General features: G+C 39.7%; 1 protein-coding gene across 3 annotated transcripts in view; it reads right to left on the reverse strand.

Annotated features, from left to right (window-relative positions):
- LSAMP (limbic system associated membrane protein) overlaps positions 1-21,154 on the reverse strand; it is a 645,767-nt gene that overhangs the window by 8,163 nt on the left and 616,450 nt on the right. For 2 of the 3 annotated variants that reach the window (XM_078066400.1, XM_078066398.1), the window contains one exon: positions 5,681-5,713. The exons of the other annotated variant lie outside the window; for it this stretch is intronic. In XM_078066400.1, the coding sequence (XP_077922526.1) occupies positions 5,681-5,713 (33 nt within the window). The remainder of the gene's footprint in view (positions 1-5,680; positions 5,714-21,154) is intronic. 3 annotated transcript variants of the gene reach the window in all.

A 21,154-nucleotide genomic window follows, 5' to 3' on the forward strand; every position in this document is an offset into this window, starting at 1 on the left:
CACCTCAAGGTCAGTGCGCTTATGTACAGCCCAAGAAGCGCTCCCAACCTTTCCTAAGTGCTTCTCCTTGAGTTGTAAGTATCTCAAGGAGTATCAGTGGTTGAACACTTCTGAATATAAAATGCTCTTGGAGAAGGCTATCACTGATGTGTGTGCTGGTGCAGCGGGGTCCTCTTCACCCAGCCTCCTCTCGCACGCTCTGCTCTGCATAGCGCTGTGATGTCGGCCCTCGTTAAGATTCCAAGCATTGGTGAGGGTCCTTCAGCAGCCAGACACGGGCTCCTCCAGCTGATTCATCACAGTGTCTCCATCAATAAAACATGGGACCAGTCTGAAACTCTCATTTCTCAGGGGAAGCGGTAATTATTTATTTGTTAATGGGAAGGGGAATTGCTTCCAAGGAACACTTATGGCTGAATGGCCCCTGAGCTGCAAGGTGGAAAATAAGTCAACTCCTTGTAGAGTCTTAAGAGGTAGTTGGGAATCATCTGGTCCCAACTCTTCATGTGACAACTTTAAAGATCAAAAGCAAAGGCAGCAGGAAAAACAACAACGACGACAACCAAACCTAGGGAGGTTAGGAGGCAGGTCCAGACCAGAAGCAGGACTGAGGCTGGAACTTGCCCGGAATTCCCCCAGGAGTGGCAGCCTCTATGTTTCCCACTGCCACCTTAGTTTTCCCAACGTGGACACAATTTGGGGCATGTGGGTGTGGATCTAAGAGGCAGACTGGAATGGAGAAGAAAGTGGAGAAGGCATATGTGTGTTGACAGAAAGGAGAGAATTGGGGCAGAAAATGCAGGCCCCAAGAGCTTGTCTCCTATGCTTTGCTTGCTCCATTTTCTCCTTCTGTATAGTTCTGTTCATATAGATCCATTACAAGAAGAAAATGTTAGTCTTTTTCACAACAAAGATTTTTAGATTTAAGACTGTATGCTTAGACAATGATGTTCGAAAGATAAACCAATGTGACTAATTTTGGTTCACTTTGCAGTTTTGAGGGCACATATGCTGATCAATGTGTGTGAATGAATGTGCATGTGAGTGTGCGTGTGCATGTGTGCACGAGCGTGTGTTTAAACCTATGACGGTTTGCATGGGCAACGGAAGCATCCTCTGGTAGGCGAATGTTTCCAAAAGTGTCTACAAACATATCAGATCAGAGGTCAAATAACAGGGAAAATGTTGAATTCAAGAATGTCCTCCTAATCTGTGTTTTCTATAAGTAATGGCAACAACAGCCAAATAAAACCGACACTTACACAGCACTTACTAGAAGGTACTGTCACAGATGCTTTACGCATGTAAGCATATAACCATGCTATGAGACGGGCATTATGATGAACCCTTTTTTACACTGAGATAGTAAGAGGCATTGCATACATTTACACAGCTAGTACGCAGAGGAGCTGGGGTTTTGGCCCAGGTGGCTGGCTCCAGTCTTTGCCTGTCACCACTATGTGGTGAAGTTCCACAGTGAAGGAGTGAAACGTTCAGCTAATGAATTTTGGGTGTGCTTAAAACAATAGCCAGAACAAACAATACACGACATGGAGGCAACCATTATCTTTGAAAACAATTTTCAATAGAATATATTTTACTAGAATGTCTTCTTGAGAATCTTAAAAATATTATTTACTCTAAAAATATGAATGTATGCAAACTTTGAAATGGTAGAAAATGAGCTTTATTATCTGGAAAGCTACGGAGATACAGAGTAAACAATTTAAATATTCAATCAGTCAATTCTTTAAGTTTTTGAGTGGCTATAGGATTGTATTAATAAAAGACACTTTTGCTACCTTCGGGTTCATGCCTTTCATGAGGAATTTAGGTTCAAGAAGATCATGTATTCTGCATAAAGCACCTGATGGGAATTGCTGACCGAGCACTAGAATACAGGTGTTCAGAGTCTCAGCTCCATGCTTTTCATAGCCCACCCTTCACACCCTTCATCACCATCCTTTTTGGCCTTTGTGACCTTTAAGTTCTCTCAGTGGCAACTCCCGGGGGCTTCTCGCCAGATGGTAATGCATTTCCCTATCATTTTAATTCCTCTATATGCTTTAAATGGCATTTACTTGGATTAGTGGGTCAGGACAGCTTCCAAAACAGAGAAAGACTACACACAAATTGAGGCCTCACAGGACCAAGCAAAAATGATTTTTGTTTTGCCCTAGGGATAGTGTGAAACAGAACGTTTTTAGAAAGAGTCTAATTTTGCCTATGTCCTTAACCTCACTTTTAGTGCTGGGACAGGCTAGATTATCTTTCAGACATCTTGGAGTTGAGTGGTACCCGGGGAAGTCTAAAAAGCCTAGTCTTATCATTTTATTTGAAGAGCAGTAAGTATTTGAGAAAGCAAAAATTCCATCATTGAAAAATACAATATATACATATATGAACCTAAATAAATATGTTCACATATAACATTCTCGCTAATGTATGTACACACATATATCCGCAGATACAAAGAGAAGTATATATTATATGCATACTCATATATACAAATATGATATACGTACACACATATTATTGGCCTTTTAATAGATATAATTGAGAATTAACTGTTATTTTCACATGCTAGTATATGATATGTGTAGGGAATCCCAGTATGACTGTGCTAATAATCTTAATTTTATCCTTAGTAGAATTATTATTATATATTTGAAATGCATTTCATGGATCTGTTAAGGATATCTTCATGTCTATCAATTATTATTTATTAAGTGCTCTCATATAGCTATTTGGTGTGCTTATATGACTTGCTCTTTTCATAATTGGTTTTGAGAGTAAATAAATAGCTTGAAAAAAAAATGCAAGGGTAAATGAATGATAGTTGGAACATCATCACAAGTGTGTGTGCAATTATAGATGCATAGGACTGCACAGGACACTACTTCAGTGAATGGCTATTTCAGGGAAGAATAATCAGCAAAATCATTAATTATGTTTTAGTTCATAGTTATGAAATTTCTGCTTATTTGTGGAAATGCAAATGATAAATCTTATTTCCCACACCAGATGGCCAGGCTCAGCAAGTGCTTTTATATACTGACAGATATAATGAAAGCAAGAGTCTGTAAACATAAATTAGCCTTAAGAATAGATGGGCAAATAGAACCACAATTCAAAAATTGTTACATGTTTTTCATACAACAGACAAAAATCATATCTTGGCATTTAGCCACATTCTATATGTGTTTATGTGTGTGTGTGCGCACTTACATGTGTGGTATCTAGTAAACATTCAATAAACGGTAGCATCATCATCATTGCTATTAACTATAGAAGCTTGGATTACAGAAAGACATGAAATACCTCTGAATCAAAGGCATCAGCTTGTGAGTTGGGTCAAGGCTTTTAAAGTTTGACCCGAAGGGGCAAAATTCAGCTGTAGCAAGATTGAGAATCTTGACTCAACACACCCAGGTCAAGGTTCTCCACCTCGGGACAGGATGATAAGTGAGACTCTGTACCAAGGTGAATGTTGGACTGCACTTTGCCACAACAATGCTTTTACAAGGGAATCTGTGATTAAGGACAAGGTTGATAAAGCATCCTGAAATTGCGGGATATGAGAATTTTCGGCAAGTCTCTACACGAATTGGATGCAAGATGCACAGCGCAGCCAATTGATTGTCTTTCAGTAAAATCTCAAAGAAAGTACAACGTGATTTTCCAGCACCTGCTTTAGAGAGCATGCACTTGGAGACACTTTGTGATTCATTCAAATCTAGCCAATGCATTTCTGTTGCTTCTCCTGAGTACTTAGGGCTCATTCCTAGATTTAGGACTAGGTTTATTCAAAATAATCATCCTTAAAACAAAACAAAACATTAATCACAGCTTCAGGGATCCTCGGGCATTCCTTTCAGCCACTAAGGAATCAAGGTCAATAATAATTTTATTCCTGTATGTAGTTGAGCCATGCAAGGAAAGAAGAAAGACCAGGTAAGTTTAATTTGAATTCTTCTTAGAACTATTAAGGACTGACCGAGTGACTGAAAATAAAACAAAAACTCGAATACCGAACAATTGTTAAGCAAAGGAGAAAAACAATCTTCTAAAATCTCTCTTAGATAATATGTAAATATGCAGGCTAAAGCCCTTCCTTGTCCTGGAAAGCCCCGTTTAAAGGGCAGCCTGATAAGATTGACTTTGGCGCCACCTGCTCTCTATGCTCAGCCAGTGCAGCTTCCTCTGCAGGATGGAATTGAGGATTAAAGCCTATATTCTCCAGGCTGGAGCATAGAAGAGGGGATAAATTGATGTTTAATTTGAGCAATGTCTTAGAATTAAATTTGGGTTCCTCCTACATAATTCTTTACGTATTATCTCCCCTCTGTATAAAGTGAGTCTTGAATAAGCCTAAAGTGTTCTCACCGTAAAGTTCATCACATCTTCTCCAACAAAACAGCATCAAATATTTGGCATACAAAATTTTGAAATTGTAGGCCAATACTAAGAATTCCTTTGGGTGACACTAGGAATTTATCTCAGTGGTCTTTGAAATAAAACCCTACGCCCTGTTTCTCCAACACCCTAAGATGTCATATGTTCCACTAACACTAGCCGCTTAAAATTCACACGTAATTGATAATCATGGCATTGGGGAGAGAAGAAGGGCTGAAAGGGACACGGGTTTACACCTTGCCCCAAATGATCTTGGTTCGATGTATGTATTTCTGGTGGCTTCGTCTCTGCTGCCTTATGTGAAGACTTGCTAGAGCTGGCCATAAACAAGGTGCTGACCCTTTCCTGGGAGTAAGCAACAAAGTGTACATAATCTCTGTGGATGCTGGTCACTGGTAGGGTCTAAGTCCCACAAGAATAGGTTTTCACAATTGAGAATGACCTGGGTTGTCTCATCCCCTTTGGGGCCCAGAGAAGAAACCATCTTCATACGAGACAATTACCAATCCAAGTGAGTGGCCATGAGGACTTAAGGAGGCTGTTGTCTGGCCATACAGGTCTGGGGACAGATACTGTTAAGGATTTATGTTGGACTTGTAAAGAGGGCACCTCAGAATTGGTCACTGTTTGCATCGTAGGTTTCAGTTCATGAAGTTTTCCCCTGATTGCATTGCCTTTGTAGGGAGAGGTGGGTGATTACTGTGTCATGGGCTGATGGATGCATGTGGTGCTGTTCCTGGGAGACCCCAGCAGCTGGGTGTACTGCAGAAGGGGGAGGTTATAGGAAGACCTGTGAGAACACTGAGGCAGGGAGAATATTAACTGTTCAATGCTTCATTCTAGGAGATGCTACTCTATTTCCTTTAGCAATGTATCTATTTTAATAGCCAACAAGGGACAGTAAGTAGGCTCTCTGTCTCTTACGAGAGCCCAGTCACTGGGCAGGGAACATTACCAAGAGTGCAGCTCAGCAAGGGTTAACCATGGCCACTTAGGATATGGAAAGTGGGAGGGGGATAACTTGTTCAGTTCCAGAGATTTAAAAAGGAATAGCTGTCAAAAGTGATATAGGGGTCACAGGTTGGATCAGGGCTTTTTGTGACTGAGAAAGTTCACAATCTGGGAAACATAGTGGCAAATATGTTATGGAAATTATTATCACAAATTATTGAGATGAAATAAACTCAAGAGTATAAGACTCCAATATATGGCTAAGAAATCTTAATTTTAACATACAGTAGGTAATCAGAAATAAGAACCATACCTTTTTGCTTGAAGTGCATGGTGGTGCCAATTTCTAAAAAAGAAACATTTAGCAAAACAAAAAAAAACAGATAAAAATTTTTTTATCAATTGAGAATAAGCACAAAGGTAATCTGGTACTCTCCACTGAAAGGAGAATGGGACAAAAGGTGGAAAGAACATTCTAATAGGAACACGTACTGGTAGAGATCGAAAGAAAGGCACACGGAAAGAGATTGTTTTGTTGGAACAAATGTTGTTCAGTTGGAGGTGGCAAAAATAATTTCCAACTACAAACACTTGATGCTACATGTTATGTGTATAGACAAGTACAAGAACTCTGAGAATGGCATGTAGAAGTACTCTTGACTGCAATTTAATGGGATGATAGAATGTGTCTGGCCTCTAACCCCCTCCTGCCATTTTGCCCCTGGTTTACTCCACTCAAGCCAGTTGACCTTGCTTTTCTCCTAACATACTAAATCCTTTCCAGCTTTACAAGTTGTGCACCTGTTGTTTTATGCGCTTGCAATGTTTCTTCCCCAGATCTCTGCATGGCCCACACAGTCATTTCATTCAGATTTCTACTGAAAGGACACCAACTCAGGAAGAACTTCTCCCATCACCTTATCAAAATGGTACCCTAGGTCACTTTCTATTCCTTTACCCTGTTTTATTAATATTCTTAGCATTTATCACTAGTTGGTATCATTTTATAAATTTACTTATTTGCTTGGTTAAAGTTTATCTCCTCCATTAGAATAAATGTTCTGTGAGGGCAGCAACGGCATCTGACTTGTCAACCATTGTATTTCTGTGCCGAGATTAGAGTCTGACATGCAGTATGTGTTCAATAAATACTTGTTAAATGTATAAATCTCAGGGTTGGAAGAGCTCATAGTGGTCAAACACATGAATTCCCTTTTGAGTAACTTTATCAACTAAACAACAATACTGTTAGATCTTTAGAAGTAAATGTCGAAAATTTCCATAGGCTACCACTTTGATTTTCAGGACCAGCTGAATGGTAAGTTAGATATAGGAGCCCAAACCATGGCTGTGGGATATGGATTGTCTTCTCTGTGATCAGGACATGACCTTGCACCCCCAATAACACACTTTCACTAAGGAAGTAAAGTGACTGAACTCTGAAGCTAAAGAGAGCTTTTTGAATTGGACATCTGGTTACCTCATTGTCCTGCTTGAAAATTGTTCATGCTTTCTTGCGTCTTCCAGGATAAATCCAGGACCCAAATCCTTAGCATGGCATCCATGGCTCTCCTCCCTTATCTCTCCAGCCTCATCATCTCTGCATCCCAGCCCACAAGCCTTCCTTCATTCTCCATGGGATCATGTTTTTTGTTGTTGTTGTAGGGCTAATGGCCCAATGTTATCACTACTAGAAATCCCACTCATCCTTCAGAAGTTAGGGAAGTCTTCCTTAGTCTCCTTAGTAAAGTTAAGTCCCTTTCTTATAAGCTCTGCTCTCCTTCATGACACTCATCTCAGTTTTAATTTTAAATACCTTTGTCTGATGTTTTGATTAATGCTTGTCTTCGCTACTGGACTGTGAGTTCCAAGGAAGCAGGGCTGTCTCTGCTCCTGTTCCCTCTTGTAGTATGGCCAATGCGTGAAGGCACTCTGAATGCACAATGGGCCAGAGCAGATTTAGAATCACTGAAATATGAGAAAAATAAATATAGGCCAAGCATCCTCCTAACAGAGCCTGAGACTGTTAAAACAACAGAGAGCCTGCGTAGCTAACTTAGGATCTGATTTAGCACAAAGATCTTCAGAATTAGGTCTGCAAAATTTCTGAGGTTCGGTGCAATCCATTTCCTTCACAGATTTTCCATTTGTCTATCCAAAGGAGGTCACAAGGAGAAGCCCTCAAACAGCATGTAAGCCAGGCTGCTCCCAACAGCAAACTGTATCTACACATAAGGACAGTCTGCCTAAGCTGGGTAGATGTGGGTTGGGGGATCCTAGTGTGAATGTTCTTTTGTATGGTGATTGCTGGTGGGCCTCTAGATGCACGTCTGAAGACGCTCAGAGCCGCTGGCGCCTGTCCTTCTGTCTTTGAAGAGTTAGTCTGTTCCTTGCACAGGTAATGGAAGTCTTCTGTGTGGAAGCCTGTACAGAAGGATGTAGTGAGAATTCTGTTCCTCTCCTAGCAGAAGCCAGAAACCAATGTCACTCTTACTGCAGAAGTGAAGCCAGATTCCATCAAGATAAAAAAAAAAAGAATCACTGTTTTGTTTATAAAACAACTCTACCTATTGACTATGCTGATCATCAGACTACTGATGTTTCAATTGTATATTAAACACACTGCCACTTATTTTCTTTCATAATACCTACTCTGACTACTTTTCTTTGAAATAAATATGTTGCCTTAAAAATTGTTGAAAAGGCACTGTAGAGAACGTACTTAGAATTGTATGATCAGTCACCCAGGGTCAGAGTAAAGCTGAGACTGAAATTTAGGGCTCTCACTTCTCCAACTCGAACCTTTCCACTATCCTACAATGCCCCTCTGGTGTTTTTAGGAAAGCAAGGCTATGGAACTATAGCCTATATAACTCCAGGGTTCTCGCTGGGATATTTCAATGATTCAGTATCAACTGGGGACAGTTTGGCTCTGCTCTTGTGCAAAGGGCAACTTCCCTTCTTTCTTTGGTCAAATCTTTCAATTTATCATTCTTTGGAATTTATAAGGGTGCTACAAGGTCATGGAATGATTGTTTTTCACCCAAAGAGGCCTAGATCCCTAACGGGACCATCTTTATGTCAAGAATACTTGGTTTCCCCTGCTCCATCCCTGATCCACAGGCCTCACGGGAATAATTCCAAGCAAGTGTTCGGGAACCTGGGCAGGCAGGAAGACCAATGGTTCTGCTTAAGCTAGAAAATAGCACTCAACCTCTCTTTGCCTAAGTTTCATTATCTGTAAAACAAATTTAATCAACGTGCTCCTTATAAATTCGTGCTACTGGTTAGATAAACTAATTATCATACTGTACTCAGAATGCTGCTAGATACATAGTAAGTGCTCAATGAATGAGAGTTATTGTTATCAGATTTGTGGTAAAATCCCCTTTAGAGAGGACTGTCAGTTTGGTGGAAAAGAGAAAAATATATCTTAACAAGTAAGCTATGGCAGTGCAGATCCAAAGAATAATAATAACAAAAAAATCTACTGCAGCAGTAAGGATGAACGAAACATCAAGAGATGTTAGTTAGCACACTGAAGTGATAGGGAGGCAGACTGACCAGGCAGCATTTTGGTCAGGAGAAAACCAGCAATATGCCTGGGTGAACCAGTCAGTGACACAGGCCTGGATAAGAGTCTACATGTCTAAATATTTCTCTTAGGGAACAGAAACTCCCCTGCTAATTAATTAAAAAGTGTTCATTAAAAGAAAGATTTTAAAACATTGTCCAAATATTATACTCTATGAAGAAAATAGCACAAAAAATAGCATTTGCTTGAAATAACTTTAAAAGCAAACTAGGTTATGAGTTAAATTTTAGGAAGCCCTCCCTATTGCAATAAATAAACCGGTTTGTGAAACACTAATGATTTTTTTTTTTTTTTTAATTCAGGTTAGTTAACAAACAGTGCAGCACTGGGGTTTCAGGAGCAGAACCAGTGATTCATCACCCACATACAACACCCAGTGCTCATCCCAACAAGTGCGCTCCTTAATATCCATCACCCCTCTAGCCTATCTCCCCCACCCCCTTCTCCGCTAGCAACCCTCAGTTTGTTCTCTACAGTTAAGAGTCTCTTATGGTTTGCCTCCATCTCTGCTTTTATCTTATTTTATTTTTCCTTCCCTTCCCCTATGGTCATCAGTTTTGTTTCTTAAATTCCACATATGAGTGAAATCATATGATATTTGTCTTTCTCCGACTGACTTACTATGCTTAGCTTAATACCCTCTACTCCCATCCACGTTGTTGAAAATGGCAAGATTTCATTCTTTTTGATTGAAACACTAATTAATGATCTCAAGACTTGGAATTCCATTTATCTTTAGGAAAACAAAACAGAGTGCTTATTTTGTACTATTATTTCCTATTCATCCTCTCTGTTGGAATAGAACATTCTGTTTTGAGAAGCAAAACCTTGAATGTTTTGAGCCTGGCATTTTGAAAACTTGGTTGTGTGCTGCCATCTTGTGGTAATACAAAGATATGTTCCTATGTGCTGTCTAAAGAAATTGCCTTTGTCCACCAGGTGGCAATAGTGGGAAAATTAAAAACTTCTTTCAGTCAGAGCCAGCACGAAATGCTACATTTCCAAAAGGAGTCTTTCCTATTCTTACAGAAAAGAAAAAAAAATTTGTTGTCCTTAAGCAACTGAGAATTATTCTTCCTTTTGTAGTGCTAAGGTGATTCCAAATTCTTGAGTAAAACTGACTTGGCAAGGATATTATTTCTGTAGGGATTTCCTGGACACACTCATTAGAATACAGTTGAAACCTATGATTTTTATACCTCTTAGGTATAAAGGTACAAAAAGTACATGCTTTAGCAAATACATTTAACAAGTAAGCATGGCAGTGCAAGTCCAAAGAATAAAAAGATAAATCTATTGTAGCAATACAATGAACAAAACTTTGTGGGTGAGTTTAGTACACAGAAAGTTCTAGAATTCTCTAGAAGCATTATTGCCAAATGCTTAGACTTTAGTTCCTGCTGATGGGGTACAAGGAGGCAATGGGGGAAAGAATTTAGTACTAGAAAAGGCAAGTGTCATGACACATTTATTCTAACCTGTCTTTGACTTTTAACTTTCAGATTCTTTATACCCATCCATGTTAGACAAACACACAGCATCGGAAAGAGCTGATTCAGCCTCTCAGTTGGCATAGACCGTGTCTTCCTTGTTCACTAGTGTAGTCTCAGCTCACTATTTCTCTAGCATGGAGTAGGTGTCCAATAGATTTCCTGAATAAATGCCCATGCATAGATGAGTGGATGAAGGAATGAAAAAATGAAAGAGCAATTGAATCATTTAGTACCTCAAGATCTATCCTAGCTAGGATTCTAGGTAGAGGAAGATTCTGTTCTTCTTTTGGAACCACCATGCCTTGGTGGAAAGGCAAAATTTTTGCTGGGAAATCAGGCATTTGGAGAGCCAAATGGGATGAGGAAGTCCTTTCATCAGTCCCCAATTCGGCCAGGTAGAAAATTTTCTGGGTGGTTGAGGTTTACTTAAGAATATCCTCTGGCCTGGGGTCACCTGGGTGTCTCAGTTGGTTATGTGTCTGCCTCTTGATTTCAGCTCAGGTCATGATCTCAGGGTCGTGAGACTGAGGCCTAAGTTGGGCTCCACACTGGGCGTAGGACCTGCTTAAGATTCTCTCCCTCTCCCTCTGCCCCTTGCTCCCATCTCTCCCTCTCTAAAAAAAGAAAAAAGAAATAAAAAAGAGAATATCCTCTTGACTAATGAAAATTGAAACCTTAGAAGATAGAAACCCTAGCTTCTTTTATTGTTCAAAGACCAGAAGACCTCTTACCTCTCATCTTCCATGATGTGGTGTGAATCATTCTCTCTGCCTCTCTCTCTGCCCAGAAATTGAAGTGAGTGATATGAAAGTGAGAGAAATGCATCCCTGGAAACTCTACAGAGTTTACAATTTGGAAAATCCCTTATTGCCCTAGGGAATGTTCAAGTCTATGTTTCTGAACAATTATGGCATTTTGTCTTCTTTGAGTTCTATCTGGTACAGTCAAGATGAGGGTACAACAAATCCGTAAAGAGAATTGATTTTCAGTGCTTTGACTCTTGACTCTTAACCACTTACCTCGAACTCCCTGCTTCTAAGCACTCATTCCCCGTCCCAGGTAAGATGTACAGAGCTTTGGGGTCTATATCATTTGTGTATGGTTGTTCTAGTTCCATGTTTACTTGAACATGAACAGCTCACTTTCTAATCTGCCACCGCCATCTGAACAAGGGAATATTCCCTCTTCCGTTGTGTACGGCACAACTCTTTGTATAAGGCTAGTCATCTGATGCACTTTAGGTTTTGAAAATGACATGTTAGTTTGAGGACTTTAAAATAATTAATTGCACTGTTTTTTTGTTTTTTGTTTTTTGTTTTTTTTCCTTCTGGGAGATCTAGTAAGACTGTATGTTCAGAAGAGAGGGAAGGTCCAAATTCAATGGGGATTTTACCCTCCAGTTGCCTGGAACAAGGGAGAGAGGCATGGGGTTAAAATCCTTAAAAAATTTAATAAAGGAAATGAAGAAGATTCGACGTGCTGCCTCTTCCTCTTTCACTGATGATGAAGACCTGAAGCATAACATTTATAAGGTTCTTCGATGGGAATTTATGTTTTATGTGCTCTGGCTTTTATTTTATTTTTTTTTTTTGGTCACAGTTTTGAAAAACAAAACCCTTATTATTATAGTGGTTTAAAAGCAGTACATTAATTAATTCAATTTTCAAAGCCGCTTTCAAGCTTAGAAAGTTATTAATTTCTTTCTCGCAGGTTTCTCCACTCAGAGACTTTAGGCAACTTTTACTTACAAGTATTATTATTATTGTTTTTTTGACATACAAAAAGATATGCCTGTGATTTCTGTTTAGATTGTTAGAGTTTTTTTTATTTTCTCCTACTTCCTATATTCATGTTGTACAAACCCTAATGCCTAATACCTCTGGAGTAATGTTCTCTGAGAATCACAGTAACCATTCTGGGCGTAGTTCAGGGGGAAAAAGCCAAAAGAGAGAAATAGGTCTAAACCTTAACCTTAAGGCTATTCCTTCTTTGTTTTGTGTTGGTTTTTTTTTTTCCTATTGTTGCTGTGTTTTTTGTTTGTTTGTTTTTAAAGTAACCTCTACACCCATCATGGGGCTTGAACTCACGTCCCTGAGATCAAGAGTCACATACTTTGCAGACAGAGCCAGTCAGGTACCCTGATTTCTATTTTCTTAGTTAGTTTATAGGTGGACTAATATCCTAACTACTAAGAGAATATTTCAAACTGGCTGGGGGAGACTAAGAAGTCTTAGCATGTCATCAATATTTGAGGAAGGATGTTGGCTTCCCTTAGCTAACTTCAGGTCATGAAAGGAATCTTACACTTTACTTTCAAATACTTCTGAGGGCTTTTCCCCTTAACAGTTGGCCTAAAATGGACTTCATGTGTTTGATGCTATTTAGGAGTGAGTTGGAGCCATGAAAGATTTAGCCAAATATTTGTCACTCTGGGCATATGGTGATAACTTCTAATTGAAAGAAAGAATAAGCCCAAACAAAATTAATGCTGACATAATTTCTTATTGTATAATGTGAATAAAATATCTGAGACTCACAGGGACGCTTGGGTTGGCTCAGTCGGTTAAGCGTCTGCCTTCGGCTCAAGTCCTGATCCCAGGAATGATCCGAGGGTCCTGGGATCAAGCCCCACATTGGGCTTCCTGCTCAGTGGGGAGTCTGCTTCTCCCTCTGCCCCTCCCCCTGCTCGTGCGTGCTCTCTCTCTCTCTCAACTAAATAAAGTCTTCTAAGAAAATATTTGAGACTCATTGTTTATTCTCATGAATTTATGGACCAATCCCCTGGAAACCAAGTGTTCTACAGTAAAGAGCATCAGGAAAAAAATGTTTTAAATGCTCATTTCATTAAAAAGAGACAAACTTATAAAAGGGGAACTCTCACTGGAAATCCTGGAAGGGACACAAGGGAAACCTCTGGTAGGAAGAGTCAGGTTTGACTGGGATCTGGAAGAGCTGCAAGTGTGTCTGTCGCTGTGGAGAGAGCCCGGACCCGGGGCAGGGGGGCTACTCCCGGGCCTGCCTGGGCTGTGAGCTTGGGCAAGTCACAGACACATGCCCAGCCTCAGAAAGGGCAGAAAACAGAATGGCTTAGGTGTTCTAACTTAACTCTTTTAAGCTCAAACCTTCAGATGAAACATTTGTTTATGTCATATTAATGATGTTATCTCTGAGGAGAGAGATTGTATCTGATCTTTATTTTCTTCTTTATAGTTTCACGTATTTTCAAGTTCTTCCATAATGAGAATGCATAACATTCATTATCAGAATAGAAAAGTATTTATAAAAACAAATCAATGCATTTTTAAAAACCCTCTAAATCTAGGGAAAAGAAAATAATATTTGGCTTTGGGTTGACGTCGTTACAAGGAGATTGAATTTTTTTTTTCTCACTCTTTTAGTTGGCTGGTATCATAGAGCAAAACTAAACAGAAGCTAAGATAGGTAAGGCTGAGTTTCTATAAGGAACATAGTCTTAACAACATGAAATGACAATGCAATAAAAAATGTATTATAGGGGTTTATGAGGTCCTTCTGACCGTAGGCTTGATATAATTGCACTTTATGTGTGTATGTGATGTAACTTTAGCCTCTATGGGCTCTGCTCAATGGTGAGATGGGTTGTTACAGAAAGTGGGGATTCGCTGAGCACTCCCACCATAAAGAGAGGGCTTCATTAAGTCTCTTACAGCAAGGCAGCTTCCTCAAATCCTACGGGCTTCTTATTTAGCCTGAGAAATTTAATTTTTAATAATCAATGAATTAAAATGTTAGAGAATGCCCAAGGGTCTAAGTTTAATAAAGGTTTCCCTGGGCCACTCCACCTAAAAATACATATAAGATTAGACAAACTCCAGAAGTAAATTTATTTGAATCAGCTGTCAGTCAGTAAGGTATTAGGGCCAGGCGTGCAGTTTCTGTCTTACGGAAGAAACAAGCGTTTCTGCCCTTGTATCTAGAGCATGCCCTTTGCACCTGTGGGTACTATCCTGGCCTTTTGCCCTTGTGGAATTAAAGACCAGTCTTCTATTTTAATAAAGAACTACGTCCCAGCCCCAAATCTACTTAGCTGTCGGTACAAAGCAGATTATATTTTCCTGTTTAAAAACATACATTTTATGTATATTTTAAAGCCTTTTGTGCCTTCATTTATTTGACTTGCTAAAAAGGATTAAAAGCACAGGTGTGGGTAGGTCTCTAGAGATTTTCATCCTTTCTGGTTTTCTTCCTCTCTTTTCATCTCCCAGCCCTAAATTGTGAATTGCAGATCTCTTTTAGAATACATTTTAGATTTAAATTCTAAGGTATTCCAGACTGTCTTTAATCCATGTAATGTGTGTTTTCATTTTGTATGTTTCAAAAAAAAAAAAAAAAATTTCAAGTACCATAAAACAAGGTAACTGGCCTGCAGAATTTGGATGCAGAGATAACAAATGAATTTGTGAGATTTCCGAGGGCTTCTAAGGCTCTTGGAAATTAGAAGATAAGGGATTAAAAACGGTGGTGTGCTCTGAGTTACCCTTGGACCCATGTCTATGGCACTAACCGCCACAGTCCAGAACTTGGTAAAGGCGGTTCTGCTTTGGACCTCTCCCAAGTGACTTTATTACTCAGAATGCCCGGAAGCCTCAGTAATTCATACTCCTGCTGTGTCATTGACTCAAAATATAACATCACCACCAGGTTCTGGAGCAGCTCCTTGAAAATACTGATGGCTCCTTACAACCTGACCATTCCTACAACTACAATTAAAATTTACCAGCCAACCTCTCTGTTGAGAGGCTGAACGTTTTCTCTAGAACGTTCTGCCAGATAATAGGCACTCAGCATTTTTTCCAGAAAACTCATCCGGCATAGTGCTACCTACCACACGGTATGCAGGATCACTACATGTCTATACAACAAAGCCAACAGATGCTTTCTTGTCCTAAGACGGTAACAGAGGTGGGAATGCAGATTCTCTTACCTTTAACCCCACTGGTTTACCACATGTCTTTTCTTTTTAGAACAAGCCAGATGCAAAATAGGAGAAGTAAGAAACTATTTGGGAAAAGTTATATTTTTTCAAATTTTGAAAATTAATTAGGCTTAATATTGTTCAGCTCTCTCTGAATTCTAGACTTTGGTATGTGCTGGAATGTTTGCTCCTCTCTTTTGTCCTTTCTGCCTTTTAAACTTCCCTTTCACCTGGAAGCCTTCCCTGATCAGTCCAGGCTAGCTAAGGTGTCCCTATCCTGTGCTCCCCAAATACTACACAGGTGTCCTAAACTTAGCGAACTTTTTTATGACTGCTTAACACATCATCCACTGCCCCATCTTGTCTGTAAGCTCTATTAGTGCAGAGGCTGTGTCTAGCTTGTTCTCCACAGGCATTCCCAAGACGACGTTCAGAGTCTGGCACATAGAAGGTCCTAGCATAGTTATTTTTTCGAGTGAATGAATGGTGTGATTAACATATTGTGCATTGTCAGGTAAGCTGGGCCAGAAATTACCTGCACTGCCCATCAAGAATGAAGTCTCTTTCTTGTGTTCCTAATGGTTAGAAATCTCAAGAAAAAGAAAACGTGGACTCTAAAAGAAACTCTACAAAGCAAAAGCAGGTGGAGAGTACATGTAAATACAGAACAAGAAGTCACACTATTAATTGAACCGATTTAGCACAGGAGGGTTGATTCTCTAAGGGAAAACCAACCTCCAATGAATGAGATTGCTCTTTCTCAGCATTGCAACAATGAGCAGCTTTCAGTGATGAACTTACCTGTGTTCTGGAACTCCAGGGAGGAAAATAGAACAAATCTCCCAATTTACTTTCTAACTTACAATTCAACACACAAGATACCATTTGATTTCTTCCTTCCATCCCTCCGTCCTTCCCTTTTTCTTTTTCTTTCTTTCTCTCTCTTTCTTTCCTTCTCTCTCTTTCTTTCTTCCTCCCTCCCTCCCTTACTCTCTTTCTCTTTCTTTCTTCCTTTCTTTATATAGTTGTTTCTGTTCTCCAAACATTCCCTGCTTCCAAGTCATAAAAACTCTACATGTATAATCGAGAAAACATTTTAGAATGGCCAAGCAACTTTCCAACATAGAACATGGCTGGGAATGCTTGGTGCTTTGTGGGCTAAAGAGGATGGGATAGTACAGAGAATGGACAGTCAGCCAAGACACAGCTATTTCCTTTTTTTTTTTTAAACCCACAAGATGCTACTGTTGCCCCCAAACAATGTCTCTTAGGCAGTTTAAAAAGTCATACTGAAACTGCAAGGTTTGCAAGGTGAGTGGTTAATTTAGAACCATTGTTACAAGCATGGGACTGTTAAAGTAGAATGGACTGACAGTTATGATTTATAATAAAGATACTCTGTTAGTGGTAATGTCTAGGGGTTAAAACATACATATGTGTTACAGAGATGTGGGAAGCGTTTTCGTCTACAATCAGCATAGTAATAAGCAAAACAGTGTAGTGAACTATGGCGATGCTTGGCTCCCCAGGGTCCAATTAGGAAGCATGATAAATGACTTGTAAAGTCTCTCCCCCCACTGATTTGTGGTGGATATAAGCTGACAATTCTCAGTGGAGTCCTAGTGAGTGGTCTGCCTACTCCCATCATACATCTGGGTACATATGAACACCTTAAATTGGAATTCCAAGCTCATTATGTCATGCTGCGTTCTTACTTGGCAGGTGTGTTTCTTCACAGCAGTAGACAAGGGGAGATGTAAGGTGGGACCACTTAAGCTGATTTCTTCCCCCCTGACGGAGGTGCTCGTTTAATTTAATACCTACAAATGACTTGTGATGATGAAAGACCACTGTGAGGATAGAGCGAGTGTATAAGGGAAGTTGTTACTAAGGTTAATTTGTATCTTGCCTCTTCAGAAGTAGCTGTGTCCTCCAGATAGATGGGGTAATGGCTTTGCTTGCATGGCTGCTAACCAGTGTTTGGAAGTGAATGAATTACTATCAAAACTTTTTCTTTGGTTTTATTTGAAGGATGTCAAAGAAAAAGTATATATGCAATGTGAGGTGAATATAGTATAAAATATAGAGAAAAAGAAAATCAAGAAGTACAGAGAGCAGGAATACAAATCTCAGGTAAAAAAGAAAGAGAGCCAAGGGGCAGACTAAAATTCAAGTTTATGCTTTGGGGGGCTATTCTAGGACATTCGTCAGGGGGTGACACTGTCAGTGTTTGAATTCCTGGAAGAGTATGTATTCTTTCTTTCTGACTCTAAGTAGCGCCACTTCCTTCAAGGCCTCCTGCTCCATACAATGTCTCTGAACATAGAGCAAAGCCCCCGAAGAAAGGACTTCCTTCCTGGCTACACCCAGCAAGGCTCCTCACAACACCGTGCTTCCCTCCTGCTAAATGGCACACGGATACAAACACCAAGGCCAGCTCTGCTGGGGGTGCACTGGAGAGACCAGAGAGACCTGCATCAGCATTTTCTGTCCATTCCAGATCCTGGTCTTCTCACCCTTTGGGGCATCATGCCAACATTTTCTGCTGCAAATCTCACTGAGCTCTTCTTAGGCAGCTTTATTCCTTTTAATTAAAAAGACAAGACTGTCAATTACTTAAACTTAATCCCCAAATGTAATTGTTACTTTGAAAGATTTTTTTTTCCCATAAAGCTCATAGAAGAGAAATATGTCCATCAAATTAAAATTTAGTGGGAGCTAGGATTTTCAAAAAAAATATTCATCTTCAAATCCCTGCTGGCTCTCGAAATCTACATAGCACAGCAAAGCCTAAGTACAGGAAGATCACCTGGAAAGTCTGACTGGTGTAGGCAGAAACAGACTAGGAAAATAGGAAAAGGCATTAGAGAAGAGTCTCGGTACGAAAAATTCTCCTACCTTTAAATTGATGCTGTAGGATTTTTAGCCATTTAGCTTGAAGCTAAATGTAAATTCTGAGAGAGGTAACACTTCCAAGCAGCTGTTGGGCATTTAAATAACAGTGTGAATACATTTCAGGTTTATTCTTGCTGGCAAATTTGAGCAAGGAGAGGACCAGAATTGTTTAGGGAACACAGCGGAAAGAAGAATGCAGAGCTGAGAAGAGTAAGGCACAGAAATGGATTCAACAGGGAGAAGTGGGTCAGAATCACTGTGTTGGCAGGTGAAGTATGGATTCTAGGTGAAGTATTGGCACAACTATCCCACTTGGTTCCCAGCCTCTGAAGAAAATCAGGAGGAAGTCAGCGTGTTGCTCCCAGTAAGGGAATCAGAGATGGTCGTCAGGTACTAATGTCAGCTCTTCATGATCTTCACGTGTGTTGGTCTGGGCCCATGATTTTGCTGTAAATTTGTGTTAACACTCCTTTCCAAGTACTATCAGTAAAAAAGCAAGGCCCTCTTTTTCCCCACCAGCTAGTGGGAAAAGAGAAACGTGTTTGAAAACTAAAACCTTCCCTGGGATGTGCTTTACACCTTTGACCAGAAAAAAGGGCGGGTTCTGTAAAGTGATGACGTTGGATCAGTCTGACAGGTGGTAATGTGCATGATAAGCACTCACTGAAAGTATGAGTGTGTGTGTGTGCGTGCGCCACACAATAGAGAACAGTGCAATGTGAAGCTTCTCTAAGTGTAATGTTAGGATATTGGTGAAAAATAATAAACAATGTTTTTTATTTGGCCTTGGGATACTTCCGTATTTAAACCTGTTAGCAGTGGGCATTTCAGACATTCCTAGAAGCAAACTATAATGAAGCCACACTGAACTTGTAGCTAGCTAATACCCAGGCAATCTGATACAAGTGTGTCTTTAAATATCAGTACTTTTAAAAATTATAAGAAGTATGTGTATGTGAGCATGATTATTTTATATTCAATATGCTTTCTTTCTAGGAACTTGAAGCTCTCTTTTGTATATTGTTTAAAAAACACTCTGAGCTTGTAGGCATGAAAAATATAATTTCTTTCCCATTTCACAGTTGGAAAAACTGAATTAAAGAGAACAATGCTAGTAATTATCCATGATTAACAGAGGTGTGTATGTAAATCAGCCTGAGTAAGTGTGTGAAATTAGATGTGCTGATGCCAGATAGCTCTGCTCATGTTTTTTAAAGATGAATGCTTTCATATAAATCTGTGTGAGTCGGGAATACGTCTCTGTGTTGAGTATGTCTGGAAATAGACTTTGTAAGAGTGTACGGATATTAAGGTAAAAGTGTTGTGTATTACAAGCATTATAATACACAAAATAAATTAGATGAGTGTTTAAAATTCATTAGACAGATACATATCTAATGAACGCAAATGCATTCACAATTGTTATTTATAATGCACTATAGATTTATGTATGTCCCTGGATGCCGCGAGGTGTAGATTGGAATTTGGGTGTACTTTGATCATTAAAAAGTGCAGGGGAAGGTGCATGTTAGTTTCTTAGGATTGTGGGGATTAATTGAGTTAATACATGCAAAAACCCTCAGAACTCTATTGGTACATGAGACGCCCACTGCCTATGTTAGCTTTGTTATTATCATTATTATTATAGGAGATGGCACTGCTGTTATAATAAGGAGCTGAAAAGAGGTATTTTCTCATTGATACCTGGGATAACATCCTACAGAAAATAAATGAAGCTGTAGGGATTATTTAGTTATCTTTACAGCATGCATTGATTTTTAGGATTTTTCTCCCAGTTTCCTTCCATCCGAGTGGAGTCTGGTCTGGGAGTGCCAGGTGGGGGCAGGTATATGGCCTCCTACTGGAGATGGAATCTGGCTGTTCTGAAGCCAGGCCCACCCATAACAACACCAGGCTCCCTTTGGAAGGAAACATGCCAGGTGGACCTCAGATTTCTGCACGCCTGGTTTGTTTGTGGGTTGGATTTTAATTTTTTTTTAACTTTAATTTTGGGGGGTTTTGTTTTGTTTCCTGAGAAAGCTTTAGACAGCTGTATTAGTCATGCAAACCCAGCCATGTGCAATGTGTTTTATCAATGGAAAAACAGGAACTGAATGGCAAGCAGCTGTGAACAAACCCAGTGCAAAGCCTGAGCCTGGAAGATAATCTCAGCATTTCCCAAACCCACTCGCCACGCGAGGTTAGTGAATAGAAAGGCTGTTCACTTGGGATAAATAATGAGATGGGAGGCAAGCAAGTGAGACACATTCCAGGGTTATTAATTTTTTTTAAAGTTGCAGTGGTGGAAGAAAGATGGGCTGATTGAGTCCAGAGAGTCCCACACTCAAGGGGATTCCTCACCTGAGGGTGATAAAAACAACACAGTGGTAATTTGTCCTTGTCCCTTCTCTCCTTTTACTTCATTTTAAATCTCTGCAATGGTTTTGTCACCTCATTTTGAACCTGTGGTCCTTCTAAATGTGAAGGCATCTCTAGCAGTTTTCCATCATGAAAGGCTATGCACAAGTGAGATCATGGGGAGGAGACAAGAGCAGTATCGTCACTTCCCAGGATTCAGAGGCCTCAGGAAACGATTTGAGCCTAACAAAGTGAGAAAAGTTCCCTCAGTCACTTAGAGCTGATTCTTTCCTCATTTTACAATTCAGTGGATTTTCTGCAGCGATATAGTCAGAGGTAGTTATGCAAATATATGCAATTCAGGACTCATTTCAGAATAAATAAACCTAAATTAAAATTAATGGGGAAAAAACACCTATCAGAAACAGATCAAGGATGGAACGCTATTTTATTTATTTATGTATATCTTTTAAATTAAGAAGTGGGGAAGCA

The sequence above is a fragment of the Halichoerus grypus genome, chromosome 1, assembly GCF_964656455.1.
Source record: "Halichoerus grypus chromosome 1, mHalGry1.hap1.1, whole genome shotgun sequence".
NCBI classification, from domain to species: domain Eukaryota; kingdom Metazoa; phylum Chordata; class Mammalia; order Carnivora; family Phocidae; genus Halichoerus; species Halichoerus grypus.